The sequence below is a fragment of the Trichomonas vaginalis genome, chromosome III (genome assembly GCF_026262505.1).
Source record: "Trichomonas vaginalis G3 chromosome III, whole genome shotgun sequence".
Classification (NCBI taxonomy): Eukaryota; Parabasalia; order Trichomonadida; family Trichomonadidae; genus Trichomonas; species Trichomonas vaginalis.
The window spans coordinates 26,588,802-26,605,195 of NC_067205.1; the positions used below are offsets into that span (position 1 = coordinate 26,588,802).

Sequence of the window (16,394 nt, forward strand, 5' to 3'; positions counted from 1 at the left end):
AAGACTTCTTCGTAAAGACTTTGTTAAGACTTCTTCGTAAATGTTTTGTCAAGACTTCTTCGTAATGAGTGTAAATGACCAAAAATAATGTTTAGGTGAAGAGGTGAGATGTCACCTGTTTTCTCACCTCATTTCTCACCTCTTGAATTTTCATGAATTTCTTCGTAAAGACTTTGTTAAGACTTCTTCGTAAAGACTTTGTTAAGACTTCTTCGTAAAGACTTTGTTAAGACTTCTTCGTAAAGACTTTGTTAAGACTTCTTCGTAAAGACTTTGTTAAGACTTCTTCGTAAATGTTTTGTCAAGACTTCTTCGTAAATGACCCTAGTAGTATATTTTTGGTGTAAATTTCATGAAAATTCAACGGGTGAAAAATTAGGTGAGAAAACAGGTGACATCTCACCTCTTCACCTAAACATTATTTTTGGTGTAAATTTCATGAAAATTCAACGGGTGAGAAATGAGGTGAGAAAACAGGTGACATCTCACCTCTTCACCTAAACATTATTTTTGGTCATTTACACTCATTACGAAGAAGTCTTGACAAAACATTTACGAAGAAGTCTTGACAAAACATTTACGAAGAAGTCTTAACAAAGTCTTTACGAAGAAGTCTTAACAAAGTCTTTACGAAGAAGTCTTGACAAAACATTTACGAAGAAGTCTTGACAAAACATTTACGAAGAAGTCTTGACAAAACATTTACGAAGAAGTCTTGACAAAACATTTACGAAGAAGTCTTGACAAAACATTTACGAAGAAGAAGTCTTGACAAAACATGAAAACATATATAATTTGTGAAAAGTGAAACATTATATAATGTTTTCGACCAAGAAGACTAACAATTTTCCGAATAAAAACTTCATTTATACTAAACATCTTCAGGGCTAGAGGGCACGAAGTGCCTGGAAGCCCCACTCCCTTTTTTTTTTTTTTTTTTTTTTCCATGATGAATTAAAATAAAGCATTAGTATTTTCTATGGAATTTTGGAATCTAAAAATGGATTTTTAAATTTCATAAGATAGATCGAAACATTCATTTGAAATCAATACGTTGACCAGCAATAGTATGATAAGAATATGGTTTTTAGATTGATGATGACTCATAACTCATCAAATATAATTTTTTCATATTTTGAAATTCAATATTTTGCTGGTTCAACAAAAAAGATATTTCCAAACTGTATGAAATGAATATCCTGCTTATTTTGAAGAATTTTTGGCAATAACAAATCCAAACGGTTAAAATGATAATATTGGACTAAAAATAGTAGAAATATGAAGTCGCATTGAATTCTATTTAAATACGATTAGCTATACGTAGTTATTGTCAATTGTTGGAAATGCAAAATAAAAAAACGAACAAAATTTTAAAAATGCATATAAAAAATATATGTCTATTGATTATTAATGATTTTTAAAATAGTTCACAAAATTTGTTCGCTTCAATTTGACAATCAGTAAATTTTCCTACTGATAACTGAAGAATTATCACTAAAGTGTATACAGTTTAATTGCTAAATAAAATCTCCGAATAAATATAAATTGAAGAATGATAAAATATCGCACGATAGACGCTCTGAAAAATTTTAGATGTCTTCACAATTTCCCGAAAATTCTTGTTAGGTTTAATTATGAAATTATTGTAGCACAGTGCCGATTCATTCAGGAATTTTACAGGTGGACAAATATTTTGAGAAGATTTCAAAGAGAGTTTTATTTTTTGAAAAACAAATAAAATAAATTGAATAAAAATACGAATCTCTGAAAAAGTATTTGGTTAATAATATTCTATTAGTTCTCATCATATAAATATAAAAATCTAACAGATATTCAATTCAATATGATTTTATTGATTGCTTGACGAAAGAAATTATCTTCATGGTTCACACATCATTTATAGGACAAATGAAACAATTGTATTCAAAATTTGTCTCATACCGAAGATAGAATATCTTAATACATTTACATTGATATGAAATATTATCGTATATGTTTTCACTGTGATAAAAATTGAATTCATGGCAATGATTTTAATAACATTCCTATTTATTTTTGTTGTACATTTTAAATGTACTATATATGTTGATTGATTTATTTTCTTTTCAAAAGACTTTGAATGATTATTCTAAATTTGAATAAGAACCAAAACGTTTTTGAAAGAAGTTTAAAAAAGTCTCACAAAAAAACTCAATAAATGACTGAAAGCCAGGTCAGCAAGTCTGTATCTAGCACCAGTCAAAGCCAAAAGGATCTTGCACAATTATCCCAAGGAAAGGCCGGACAACTTGATGGAATCTTCCCCCTTTTCGACCAGATGATGCAGCATGCCAAACTCCCAGCATGGTTCATGAGTTTGATTGCTGTTTTCATGCTTTGTCAAATGTTGTCAGTCGGTTTTTGGGTATACACACCTATCTATCAAAGAGTCAGCGGGCATTGGGCCAAATTGTACGAGGTTGTACTTGAAATTTTCACATTTGAGAATACGGATGACTATTCAAAGCCTATCTTCCCTATAATGGGCGTCTCAATTGGCATTGCAGCCTTTTCCTTTTTCTGGACATGCATTATGAGATTAATGAACACAAAGAAATATTACATTCCGGTTCCTTATCTCTATCTATCGACAGTAATATTTGACGTTATTGACCCTCTTTTCATCATTCCAAGTGCTTTCGTCATGAATCATGGTATCACTGGTTTAAACGTTGAAAAGAACATGAACTTTGTAGTTGAAATCATTGTTGGATTCATTGCATATGCCTCATTACTCTTCACTTTCGTTCTTAGTACTTCACTTAAGACACGATCTGTCGTATTATCAAATCTAACATTCCCATTATTCGATCATTTCCCAATTACTATATGGGTTTCAATTACATCTGCGTTTTCAGTTGTCTCTGCAATCCTCCAATTCTTCGATGACTGGATGTACTGCATTGGCGGTGCAATTCATTTATTAATCAATGTTTACGTCATTTATCGTATGGCATTCATCCCATTTTATGAAGTTTGGCGTAATGCTATATGTATGTCCTTCGGTTTCACAGCTGTAGCTTTAGATATCAACTTTTATATCTTATATTTTGCAAAACTCACCTATAATTACACAATTTTCGTATTTATTGGTGTATTAGTATGTGGGTATATCATTTGCCGATTCTATTACATCTGGAAAGTCAATAAGATCAAAAAAGAATTAACATATAGTGAAGAATTCACAAACGCTCAAGAATACTTGTCAACATTGAAATTCACAGGAAATCCAAAACGTGTAATGATGTATATTGTTGTTGGACTTGCAAGATTATGCGATCTCTTCATTGATGGCTCATTAACAGACTTTGTTGTCAATGATGGAACTTTAGACTCAACCCTTTCAATTTTGTTACAAATTGTCACATTCTTCCCATCAGAATCAAGAAAAATGGATGTTTTATACAAGAAAGTTGTGGCAAAGAGAAAACTTAGTGTAACAGATAGATTCTTAATCTATCAGGTTTACAGAATCAAGATGAGACGTTTAGTTTCAGATACAAAAGATACTTTAGAACTATACAATAAATTGAAAGCCAAAAACGATGCTTGCAAATCAATTATCAAATCATTTTGGGACAAACAAGAGTCAAACAATGCTTTCCTTTCAAGTATGAGTATCATGATCAATGATATTGATGATTTCTTCAAAGCCTCATTAAGCGGAAATCCAAACAACTTGAGATTCACAAACGAATACGCAGACTTCTTAGCTGAATGCAAATGTGATTTCGATCAAGCTGTAAAGGAAAAGATAAAGGCAGAATCTATTGGGGATGGACACAACTTCAATGTCGATGTCAGCTTCAGAAGTGTTGTTAACAAATTCCCAAGATTCTTGAAGGATAAAATTTTAGATACACAAGGAAGAAGAGTTAAAAGAACAGCTCATGACAAAGGATCTTCATCCAAAGATAGTAAATCGCAAGCCAGCTCTAAGGGAACGTCTAACTCATCTCAATCAGTTGATATTGAAAGAGCAGAAATGGTTTGCAAGAAGATACTCAGAGATTCAAAAGTCAGATTAGCATTCCACCATTCAATTATGGATACAAAACCAATACAATACAAAGTTATTGTTGGAAATATATTTGTAGATGTATTTGTTATTTTATTCTTCTATATCGGCTACTTTATATACATTAGATCCTCATTAAAGTGGAGAAGATCAAGTTATGATGATATTGCAAATGCTGCATATGCTGTTTTCTATGCTGTTTATGCAAATGTTTACACAAGTTCAAAGTTTGCTGTTTCAACAGGAAGAGCAAGCACAAGTGATGCTGTTTTAGGAAACATAACTATTGATAAAGGAAATGTTATAACTTTATTGCCATCAGAATGGACATTAGAGCATAAAACATATTACTGTCTGACGGAAAGCGGAAACTATCTGAGGAAACTCTTAGATAACATTGCAGTAATTGCAGAAGACAACAATCCATATGATTATGCATTTGTTTTCTTAAGAACAACTTCTCAATTTAAAGTATGCGACAAAGCATCTCCAGACTACGCAATTCCATGTTCATTAAAGGTTCAAATTCTTGTAACAAACTTCATGTCGAATACTATTGCAGGTCAATATAACCAAGGTTGGTATACAGACAACATTTATACTTCTAATGATTACTGCCAAATATTAGCCAACCTTCCGATTTTAGCAACAAATGCTGATATTGCATTCAATTCGATTTTGAATTTCAACATTAAGAAAGCCTCAGCTTATAAGCCACAAATCTATGCTTGGATGATTGTTGGCGCATTAATGATTTTCTTCACAATTTCAACACCAGCTGTTATAATTATTCAAACATACAACTACATGGTTGACAAACTCATTAAAGTATTATTAGCATTACCACAGCAAACTAAAGAAGAAGCAAAGAAGCCATTAATGATCGATTCAGAACCTATCCAAGATTTAAGCTCACAAACTAAGGTTGCAACTTCAAACATCATGGATATTTTACCACGTTTCTTCTTCTTATTCTTGTTTATCTGCGTTGGATCATACATTGGCCTTTGCTATACAACTCTCCAATTGAATGATACAATGACAAAATGCCTTAAATGGTTCTATTATTCATGCACAAGAATTACAATGTCATCACAAATTGGTAACACCGTTATTCAAATTGTTATGTTAAATGAATCATTACCAAACAAAATAACAAACAGATCAGCTTTGTTAACTAAAGCTACATCGGATTTAGATAAGCTTATAACGACAAATAAAGAATTGTTATATGGTAATGATGATATTTCTGGAATTATTGGTTATGATGATACTTTAGATGGATTGCAAATAAGAAACGTTTGCGATCTAGGAAGAAGTCCAGTTACATTACATGATATGTATGCTTGCTCGGGTTTAGATCAACAATTCCAAATGTTCAAGAACATGGTTACAGAAGTCCTCAGAAAACCAGAATCATTTGGAGGTAGCCTTAAGGATGGGCACTCATTAGGGTGATGAAAAAAATCAAGTCTAGCAAAGTCAATATATTAAAAACAGTGAAGACTATTATATAGCATTATAGTGCACAAGCTCAAATATTTAGTGATGCATTTCTCGAACTTATTTTATTTATAAGTTAACCTTGAAACATGAATTTTAGTATATCATGAGCATATTTTTTTCTAATTTTGCAATACTTATAATATCATACCAGGATTCATGTGGAAGTCTAATATTTGGTATATAATATTCTTACAATAAATGTATTAATTCAATTATATTCAAAATGATGGGTCGCAATTTTTACTGAAATTGCAAATTTAATTTCAACAATGAAATTATTGTTTAAAAAAATAGCACAACAGCAAGATGGACAATCATATATAGAATTATAATGCTCCATATAATGCTTTGATTTGATGCGTATATAATGTTATTTTTCGAACATCTTTGTAAAAAATTGATTTTTGTAATTTTTGAAAAAATTCGATTTTATTTCGAGATTTCCTCTATAGGTGAAGTATATTGAACAATATTCCTATGGGAGAAAATAATTGTAAGTATGAGTACTTTCATTAATACTATGGGTGCCATGGTTATCGCTCAAACGATCAAGTTATATCTCGATTGCGTAAATTGAAATTTTGCTATTTTCTAAATTCACGGCAACAACATTCTTTTATCCTGATCGTACATCACAATATTTGAATGTGCGACCATTTGTTCAAGAAACCGTCAAGTTATTCTTCATTTTTCATGCCGCGGCGAACAAAAGCAGTTGCAAAGCGTATAAAGAACTTAGTTCAAAGCGCGAAAAATAGGGTAGAGCCATATGTCGTCAACACTGTTGAATTTGTGCTATCTGTATTATTGAGCGGCGCTACATTTTGCCAATCAGAATTTCAATTCATGCTGAATAACATCAAAGTTCCGTCAGAAGCTACATTTCATCGAGTCCAAGAAAAGGTTGGTCGTGTTATCATAGAAGTTGCCAGAGAATCTGTTAATTATTGGAAATCTCGAATGAGAAAATGTTCGGGACTTTTGTTTGACGGTTCTTGGAGTCAGAGAAGAAATGCAATGTTTTGCTATGTACAATTTGTAGAAGAGAAACTCAAAAAAATTGTAGATTGGGAAGTGATATCTAAATCTTTTAAAAATTTCAAAGGTAATTTCAACGGAAAATCAAATGAAATGGAATTTGAAGGCTTAAAAAGAATGCTGAAGCGTTGGAATAATGAAAAACGTGTAAATTTTTTTGTGCATGATGGCGATGTCAAAATTGTTTCTACAATCAAAAATACGTTCAAAGGTATCAGAGAATACAGAGATCCTGGACATTTTCTTAACAATATACAGAAAAAGCTCAAACTGCCAGAATTCAGAATCTTATCTAGCATTTCAAAGAATTTATTGCGTTGGCTTAGGCAACTTCTCAATGACACACATATGTCAATTAAAACAAAGAAGTTTTTATGGTTGAATTCCGCTAAACATTATGCCGGAAATCATAAATTTTGTCCAGATCCTGAAAAATGCAAGATGATTAAACCATGGAAATATGCAAAAAATAAAACTGCTATAAAAACACTTAAAAAATTCCTCGAAGATACCGTAAAAATCTTTGATATGGTAAAAAAGATTCATTCAACTCAAGTAGTTGAATCAATAAACCATATCAAAGCAATGCTTGTTAATAAAAATATTAATTGGCATGCTTCTTGGCCAATTAGGATGGCAGTCACAATATTGCATTTCAATGAAAGTATGTTTGAAACGATTGTAGCAATAAGATACAGGTTAAATTTACCAACAATGCCAGAAATGATGAACAGATATTTCAGAATGTATGATACAACAAAAGATTTAATCAAAGCATTCAAAAATTCAAAGCAAGTTCAAAAAAAGTTTGCGGCATTAAGAGCTATAAAGAGAGGTCTTCAAGCTACCGATGATCGTATTACTCTTAAATCACATAAATAATTATTAAATTTATTTCACCCTCAAAACATCATAATCTTGCACCTTCTTTGAATAAACACTTTCACCTTCTATTTTTAATTAATGTTTTTTAATTGTCCAAAATTTTTAGATTATACAAGATATAATTTTTTATAAAAGTATTATTTTCTAAAAGATAAGTATATATTCTTAATCACAAAACCTAGAATTTTATCATTTCTATATATCAGCTTCCTAAATATAATACTCATATAGTTAGTATGATTTTAATGTTTTTGAACATGAAACGAAAATATGATTACAATCATATAACATAATGGAGTTATTGATATAACTTATATGCATGATACATTAAGAAGTCTTCTAACAATATAGATATAGTTGTAGATTCCTATGATTCCTTTTATATTGTGAGATAATAACATTTTTATGCTGTCAGGAGCCTATGAGTGCCCATCCTTAAGGATGAAATTCCTGCAAATATAGCGCACAACCTGAGATTCCATTTATATCCAAATGTTATGCGTGCAACAAAGAGAATTTCAGATGTTATGGAAAATTTGTATGACAAAGACATGAATTTACAGATATTATTCATATCAATCGGTGCTGTTTGTTTAGTTGTTATTTTCACATTGCCATGGTATTTCAGAGACTTTGTTATTCAGAATTACAGAGTTCTTTTAATGATGTTACAGCATTTACCACCACAAACTATTATAGATACACCAGAAATTCTTGAGTTCTTCACAGGAAAGAAGAAGAAAGGTGATAAAGATAAAATGTCTACATCCAAATCAATTATCCATGATGCTAGCGAATGCATTATCATCACAAATCAAAACTCTGTTATTGAAATTGTTAACAAGAGTGTAACAGATAATATTGGGTTAACACCAGATCAACTGTTAGGACAGCAAATTGCAAACTTTGTTTCTGCAAAGGATCAGGCCAGATTGACATCCCAAATTGATTTAATGATGAGTGGTCAAGGATCAGCATTCTGGGAAGATCATATCGAACTTGTTAATGATAACAATGCATCAGTTCCATTCACAATCACAATGATTGGAATGAAAGATAATGATAATTCATCAGAAATCAAGTCAATTGTTTTCATTCTTTCCAATGAAACAGAAGAAATCCAGAAAAGAGCAGACGCTGAAGCAGCCAAAGCTAAATCAGAAAAGTTGCTTTACCAGATCCTTCCAAAGAGTATTGTTGTAAGACTCAATAGAGGTGAAACAGATATTTCATTCACAATTGAATCTGCAACAATCTTCTTCATTGATATTGTTAAGTTCTCTGCATACACTGCAACACTTACACCAACAGAAATCATGTCTAACTTGAGCTTGGTATTTGCTACATTCGATAAGATTGTTTCCGAATATCCTTCAATTACAAAGATCAAGTTAATTGGTGATGTTTATATGGCAGCTGCTGGTTTGTTCCAAGAAGAGGATGAAAAATCTAACAAACATGCTGAAGATGCAGTTCGATGCTGCATACAATGTTCTAAAGCAATGGAAGAAATCAACATGAAATTGAATGCCTCCCTTGAAGCCCGTATTGGTGTAAACAGTGGCGGCCCACTCATTGGTGGTGTTCTTGGTACAGATAAACCAACATTCGACATTATTGGAGATCCAATCAATGTCGCTGCAAGACTCCAATCAACGGATATTGCTGGTTGCGTACAGATTTCTAGTGATACGAAGGCTCTTATCGAAAACTTGGATTTCACAATCGAAGAGCGTGGTGAAATCTACTTGAAAGGAAAGGGTAATAGAATGACTTACTTTGTTAGTTTACAGAACAAACAAGATGTTGAGGCCTCGTTCACAATGACGCTATCATCAAGAGAGCCTCATTAAATAACACATATATTATTGATTGTAAAGAATTATCTTTTATTAAATTTGGTATTTTTGAAAATGTTTTGCTCATTGTGAGTTATCAAATCATAGTTCCATATTAAAGCGGATTGATCAGACAAGATCAGTATAATTCAAATTAAAATATTGAGGTTGCATATATGGAATAATGGATGTTTTGACATCACTATGATTTGAAGGCTTGATTCCTCAATTTCAAGTATTGTATATAAAAAAATGATAATCAAATGAAAACAAAAAGCTTTGCCATTGGCCGTATTCAACCATAACATTTAGCCCATAATGGATTTGTATTAAATTGTATATAAATGGAGAATAATTATCAAGAAATTGTCATATTTTTGAAAAAGTTGTGTAAAAGAAGCTAATAAAAGTTTGGAGATATGATTTCTATATGTTATATATAAATAAAATATATGTGTTTTTCATATTCTAGGAGGAATAAAAAAATTGCAAAATAAAGAGTAATAAAATTTCGATTTTGAATGGGGCAAATGGTTTTGATTTAAGTGTAACTGATATAAAATATATTGACAACTGATGAAATAATGATCATATATCGGAAGTATTTTCTTTTGAAGAATGGATTAAAATTATATGTAATACGTGTTCCTACTAAGATTTATTAATGATATGACTACCATTTTGTTCTTCTGGCTATTATTGTTTCCGATATTAATCCATCAAACATTTTTCTGATTTGCGAAGACAGAATTTCCCGATGGATATGTCTATAATGTGTTGTGTTATCTATTCCCAGTCATCCTCTATTATTGGCAAACCCAAATTTTAGCTAAAAGTGACAGGGGGAAAAAAACGTTTAGTATTAAGGATGGGCACTCATAGGCTCCTGACAGCATAAAAATGTTATTATCTCACAATATAAAAGGAATCATAGGAATCTACAACTATATCTATATTGTTAGAAGACTTCTTAATGTATCATGCATATAAGTTATATCAATAACTCCATTATGTTATATGATTGTAATCATATTTTCGTTTCATGTTCAAAAACATTAAAATCATACTAACTATATGAGTATTATATTTAGGAAGCTGATATATAGAAATGATAAAATTCTAGGTTTTGTGATTAAGAATATATACTTATCTTTTAGAAAATAATACTTTTATAAAAAATTATATCTTGTATAATCTAAAAATTTTGGACAATTAAAAAACATTAATTAAAAATAGAAGGTGAAAGTGTTTATTCAAAGAAGGTGCAAGATTATGATGTTTTGAGGGTGAAATAAATTTAATAATTATTTATGTGATTTAAGAGTAATACGATCATCGGTAGCTTGAAGACCTCTCTTTATAGCTCTTAATGCCGCAAACTTTTTTTGAACTTGCTTTGAATTTTTGAATGCTTTGATTAAATCTTTTGTTGTATCATACATTCTGAAATATCTGTTCATCATTTCTGGCATTGTTGGTAAATTTAACCTGTATCTTATTGCTACAATCGTTTCAAACATACTTTCATTGAAATGCAATATTGTGACTGCCATCCTAATTGGCCAAGAAGCATGCCAATTAATATTTTTATTAGCAAGCATTGCTTTGATATGGTTTATCGATTCAACTACTTGAGTTGAATGAATCTTTTTTACCATATCAAAGATTTTTACGGTATCTTCGAGGAATTTTTTAAGTGTTTTTATAGCAGTTTTATTTTTTGCATATTTCCATGGTTTAATCATCTTGCATTTTTCAGGATCTGGACAAAATTTATGATTTCCGGCATAATGTTTAGCGGAATTCAACCATAAAAACTTCTTTGTTTTAATTGACATATGTGTGTCATTGAGAAGTTGCCTAAGCCAACGCAATAAATTCTTTGAAATGCTAGATAAGATTCTGAATTCTGGCAGTTTGAGCTTTTTCTGTATATTGTTAAGAAAATGTCCAGGATCTCTGTATTCTCTGATACCTTTGAACGTATTTTTGATTGTAGAAACAATTTTGACATCGCCATCATGCACAAAAAAATTTACACGTTTTTCATTATTCCAACGCTTCAGCATTCTTTTTAAGCCTTCAAATTCCATTTCATTTGATTTTCCGTTGAAATTACCTTTGAAATTTTTAAAAGATTTAGATATCACTTCCCAATCTACAATTTTTTTGAGTTTCTCTTCTACAAATTGTACATAGCAAAACATTGCATTTCTTCTCTGACTCCAAGAACCGTCAAACAAAAGTCCCGAACATTTTCTCATTCGAGATTTCCAATAATTAACAGATTCTCTGGCAACTTCTATGATAACACGACCAACCTTTTCTTGGACTCGATGAAATGTAGCTTCTGACGGAACTTTGATGTTATTCAGCATGAATTGAAATTCTGATTGGCAAAATGTAGCGCCGCTCAATAATACAGATAGCACAAATTCAACAGTGTTGACGACATATGGCTCTACCCTATTTTTCGCGCTTTGAACTAAGTTCTTTATACGCTTTGCAACTGCTTTTGTTCGCCGCGGCATGAAAAATGAAGAATAACTTGACGGTTTCTTGAACAAATGGTCGCACATTCAAATATTGTGATGTACGATCAGGATAAAAGAATGTTGTTGCCGTGAATTTAGAAAATAGCAAAATTTCAATTTACGCAATCGAGATATAACTTGATCGTTTGAGCGATAACCATGGCACCCATAGTATTAATGAAAGTACTCATACTTACAATTATTTTCTCCCATAGGAATATTGTTCAATATACTTCACCTATAGAGGAAATCTCGAAATAAAATCGAATTTTTTCAAAAATTACAAAAATCAATTTTTTACAAAGATGTTCGAAAAATAACATTATATACGCATCAAATCAAAGCATTATATGGAGCATTATAATTCTATATATGATTGTCCATCTTGCTGTTGTGCTATTTTTTTTAAACAATAATTTCATTGTTGAAATTAAATTTGCAATTTCAGTAAAAATTGCGACCCATCATTTTGAATATAATTGAATTAATACATTTATTGTAAGAATATTATATACCAAATATTAGACTTCCACATGAATCCTGGTATGATATTATAAGTATTGCAAAATTAGAAAAAAATATGCTCATGATATATTAAAATTCATGTTTCAAGGTTAACTTATAAATAAAATAAGTTCGAGAAATGCATCACTAAATATTTGAGCTTGTGCACTATAATGCTATATAATAGTCTTCACTGTTTTTAATATATTGACTTTGCTAGACTTGATTTTTTTCATCACCCTAATGAGTGCCCATCCTTAAAAAAAAGACCGATGAGAGCTTCGTTCGAAATATAGAGGGAACTGAGAATGCGCAACCATTCTCAGGGAATATTGGATGCTATTCCCGTTCCCTCTGTATGGAAAATTGAGGTTTTCAAAGGGAGTTAAAATAAGTTAGTATGGTTAAGTCGTGTACTGAGGCACTGCGCGCCTCCGTACACCACTTAACCTTAAATATTTACAAAACCATTAACGTATATTTTACAACACAAATGACAACACTAACTTAACCTTAAATATTTACAAAGCCGCCAACCACTAATGTTTTCACAAACGACTTCACTAATGAAAAAATAAACGTTCTCACTTACAAAAGTATTGCAACTCCTCCCATTGCTGTGCTTCACATAACAGTTCATATTCTTCTGACTCACTTTCTTCTTCATATAGGTCAAAGTCACTGTCAAAATAAATGTATGTAAGTTTTGACAAAGCTAATGAAACACGTTTACCGTTTGTATCGTATGCTTGTATAAACTTTCCATTCTTCATTCCTTCATAAACGCTCAAACTAACTTTACCCTTTCTCCCTCGTATCTGATAGAATGTATTTTCACGCGGAACGAAGAACAAATTCTTGAACTCATGACCGTTGTAGTTTGTTATCTCAATACTTTTCGTCATTTATATAAAAATAAAATAAAAAATTAATGATATCACCACCCTCACACGTATGAAAACATAGCACAAAAATAAATTTAGGTGAAGTGGTGAGATCTCACCTCTTTTTTCACCTGTTTTTTCACCCTGTTGAATTCATTGCTTTATAACTCTCTTCCTTTCTCCAACTCTTCTAGCTTCTTCTTAAGTTCAGCAATGTTGTCCTCATGAAGTTTAATCTTCCTTAATATACCTTCTCTATCTAATGGTTGCTTTATCTTTCTAAACTGAACTCTACCATCCTTCATAGTATGAATGTAAAAACCTTCTGGAATAGTTCCTGATTTAATGTATTCTACCAAAAACTTTTGTTTCATTGCTTCAGTGACTTTATTTGTCATTTCAATCAAATAAAAATTTTAATATTAAATAAAAATAACGTTATTTTTTCAGTAAGGAAACGCAGGAGTTTTACGATTTATTTGAGGAGTAGGTTCTGGTTTAAATGTTGGAGTCGGTTTAGGAGTTGACTTTTGAACAGGAGTTTGTACTTCCATAGGTTCAGGAGTCATTGAAGGTTTTGCTTGTGAAGGCGTTGGTTTTGGCGAAGGTGTTGGAGTTTGTTTAACTTCAGCTACTTCAGTATTATTTACAACATTTGCTTTATTTCTTTTCAACATCATAACTGCTCCTGTTGTAGCTAGCAAACCTAGTGGGAGACCATATCTTATATAAGGACTTGACCAAATGCTATTTTTGACAGGAGCTGGTGGAACACCTAACCTTGGTGAGACTGCTCTTTGCCATTGTGCAGCTCGTAAGAAATATTCAATAGGTGCTCCATAATCGTTTGGTAAAGTTTGTTTCATAGATGGTGAAGGTTCACGAGAGCTTGATGAAGAACTCATTTATAAGCTTTAAAAATAAACGTTCATCCTTTATTCCTCACCGTCGTCCGTAGCTAAGTTATAGTCATCTAATCTTATTATTGGGATTCCATTAGCACGCACCTGAATGGCAAAACAACAATCCCTCATAAATCCAATAAGTGGCTTTGGTACGTTTTCAGTTGCTAGTTCAATAGGTCCTTTAACAGACAATTTGTATGTTATTGGAGCAGTAGATGTTTGACCTTGCTGGAAGCAAAAGTCCACTTCTGTTGGAAAACCACATAAGAAATGTGTGTTGTCATAGCTATCCCATTTATGTTCCACACTACCATCATCCACCAATGACCTCATAACATCTTCATTAAATCCTATCATATCATTGTTTGTATTGCAGGCGTTCGCAACCATTTCATAAAATACAGGTCCATATGATTTTTCGGTTCTGCAGGCATATTTCCATAAGCTCCCATGGAAAGCTGAAGATATTTAAACTTAGGGTTCTCAAAATTAACATAATAGTTGTCTTTCTTTCTAAATAGTGCCCAAATACTTTTAACATTAATAGGCGTATAAGCTGCTGTAAATGTTGCACTTGAACTATCTGTATTCTTTGAGAATGAACCGTCCATAGGAATCCAATCCATAACTTTAACAGGAAAACATAAAGCCTCGTTTGTATAATGTTCTACAAGTTCTGTATAAATGTTAGGGTCTAAAGAGAATGACTTTGGATGAATAAAACATTCATTAAAATCCATCTTTGTTCGAAATAGTTGCTGGGTTACAGTTGTAATAGTAACTGTTCCACTAGCTTCTACTGCCTTCGTTATCATAGTGAATGGTTCATTCCATGGAACAAATTTATTTGTCGGTGGATTTGAATCTGAAGCAAATGCAACTTTAAGAGTTGGATTGAAAGCAATGATATCATTTACAGATATAGATGTGCATTGTAAGGCGTCGCTACTGAACTTTACTTTAAGCTGAATGTTTCCTGCAAAAGCTGGAATAAATCGAATAGCTTCTAATGGAAGGAATCTTCTAACAGGAATTCTTAAACGAAGCTTAAAATCAAATGATTTTCCTGCTGTAATTGGACCACTAACAATTTGTCCTGTTCTGCATGTTCCCGAATGACTCCATACATCTTCATGTCGAGTCTTTGAGAAAACATCTACTTTCTTTATTTGTTCGGTAGTTTGTGAGTTTGAAGTTATATATGCTTCTTCTCTTGCGTTGTCTTGAGAATATACGATACGACCATTTGCAAGGATTTGATATCCAGCAACTGCATAGAAAGCGTCATCGAAACCAATCCAAAATCCTGGTGGGTTTGTTTTATTGGAACCTGAACCAATTTCTTTATCTACAATAAATTGACCTTCCATTTTATACGTAATGAATGTATTGTAAAGGTCCAACATATTTTCACCAGGAGGTGAGAGATTGAATGTTACCCATGTGTTATCTTTAGCAGTTCCAGGTTGTGATGGAATCTTTGCGTCAGAATATTTTCTATTAGTGTCACCAATTTGAACTGCATTGTCTATGATATCGAAATATGAGCGAATCTGATGAATATGCTCTGCTGGAGTAAATTCGTTTAACTGTTCGTTCTGCATGTCTTTGATTCGGATAAAAATATCTATTTACTTCATTATTCTCACTCTTCTTCTTGGCATTCGTGGTGGAAGTTGTTTCTTGACATTTTCAATGAACTGTACATTCTCTTTTGTCTCAACTTCTTTCACTGGCGGGTCAGGATTCTTTGACTCGGTTTGTTTTTCAATGAAATTCACGAACTTTGCAATAAGCTCTTGGTTCGTTATTGAAAGTACATCTGGCTTCTTTTCTTCTGGTTCTATTGACTTTTCAGTTTGAACAGAAGGTTTTATATGGGCTTCGTGGACTTCACCCTTGCCATGCACCTTAATGTTGTCGCTTTCTGCATTCGCTAATGGAACCTTTCTTTTTCTTACGTATATTTTACCATCTTTACTCTGACTTACGTAATAGAAAGGATGTTGTATTCCTCTTGCGTCATTTAATATAATAGACTCTCGCTCTGATTTTGACAAGCTCATTTTACATCGGTTAAAGTTTTAATTTTGTTTTTTTATCTGCAGTCAAATGACTCAGACAAGCCTACGGACAAGACCCAAGGGGTCATAGATGTTGAAGCATTGAAGAAAGAATTCGTGAGCAAATTTTATCCGAACTGAAGGAACAAAAACAAGAACAAAAGCCAGAGAGACCAAAGA

General features: G+C 32.0%; 4 protein-coding genes and 1 pseudogene across 5 annotated transcripts, besides 5 other annotated features; 2 read left to right on the forward strand and 3 right to left on the reverse strand.

Moving 5' to 3' along the window:
• The first annotated feature begins 5,493 nt into the window (after window positions 1-5,493).
• Window positions 5,494-7,921: a mobile genetic element.
• Window positions 6,695-7,483, forward strand: TVAGG3_0769420 (uncharacterized protein; the record flags this gene model as incomplete). The annotated part of the gene is made up of 1 exon (XM_001315280.2): window positions 6,695-7,483. One exon carries the CDS (start codon window positions 6,695-6,697, stop codon window positions 7,481-7,483), a length of 789 nt encoding a protein of 262 aa, XP_001315315.2.
• Window positions 7,922-7,983: 62 nt separating the features above from the next.
• TVAGG3_0769430 (guanylate cyclase protein) lies at window positions 7,984-9,339 on the forward strand (the record flags this gene model as incomplete). Its single annotated transcript, XM_001315279.1, has 1 exon — window positions 7,984-9,339. The coding sequence occupies one exon, from the start codon at window positions 7,984-7,986 to the stop codon at window positions 9,337-9,339; it is 1,356 nt and encodes a 451-aa protein (XP_001315314.1).
• A 796-nt stretch (window positions 9,340-10,135) lies between these two features.
• Window positions 10,136-10,190: a mobile genetic element.
• Window positions 10,191-12,619: a mobile genetic element.
• Window positions 12,620-12,621: 2 nt separating this feature from the next.
• Window positions 12,622-12,756: a mobile genetic element.
• A 64-nt stretch (window positions 12,757-12,820) lies between these two features.
• Window positions 12,821-16,394: part of a mobile genetic element that runs on past the window's edge.
• On the reverse strand, window positions 13,693-14,151 carry TVAGG3_0769480 (repellent protein 1 family; the record flags this gene model as incomplete). Its single annotated transcript, XM_051245925.1, has 1 exon — window positions 13,693-14,151. The coding sequence occupies one exon, from the start codon at window positions 14,149-14,151 to the stop codon at window positions 13,693-13,695; it is 459 nt and encodes a 152-aa protein (XP_051092512.1).
• TVAGG3_0769490 lies at window positions 14,182-15,317 on the reverse strand (annotated as a pseudogene). Its single transcript has one exon. A coding segment is annotated over exon 1 (1,136 nt).
• TVAGG3_0769500 (uncharacterized protein) lies at window positions 15,783-16,217 on the reverse strand (the record flags this gene model as incomplete). Its single annotated transcript, XM_051245926.1, has 1 exon — window positions 15,783-16,217. One exon carries the CDS (start codon window positions 16,215-16,217, stop codon window positions 15,783-15,785), a length of 435 nt encoding a protein of 144 aa, XP_051092513.1.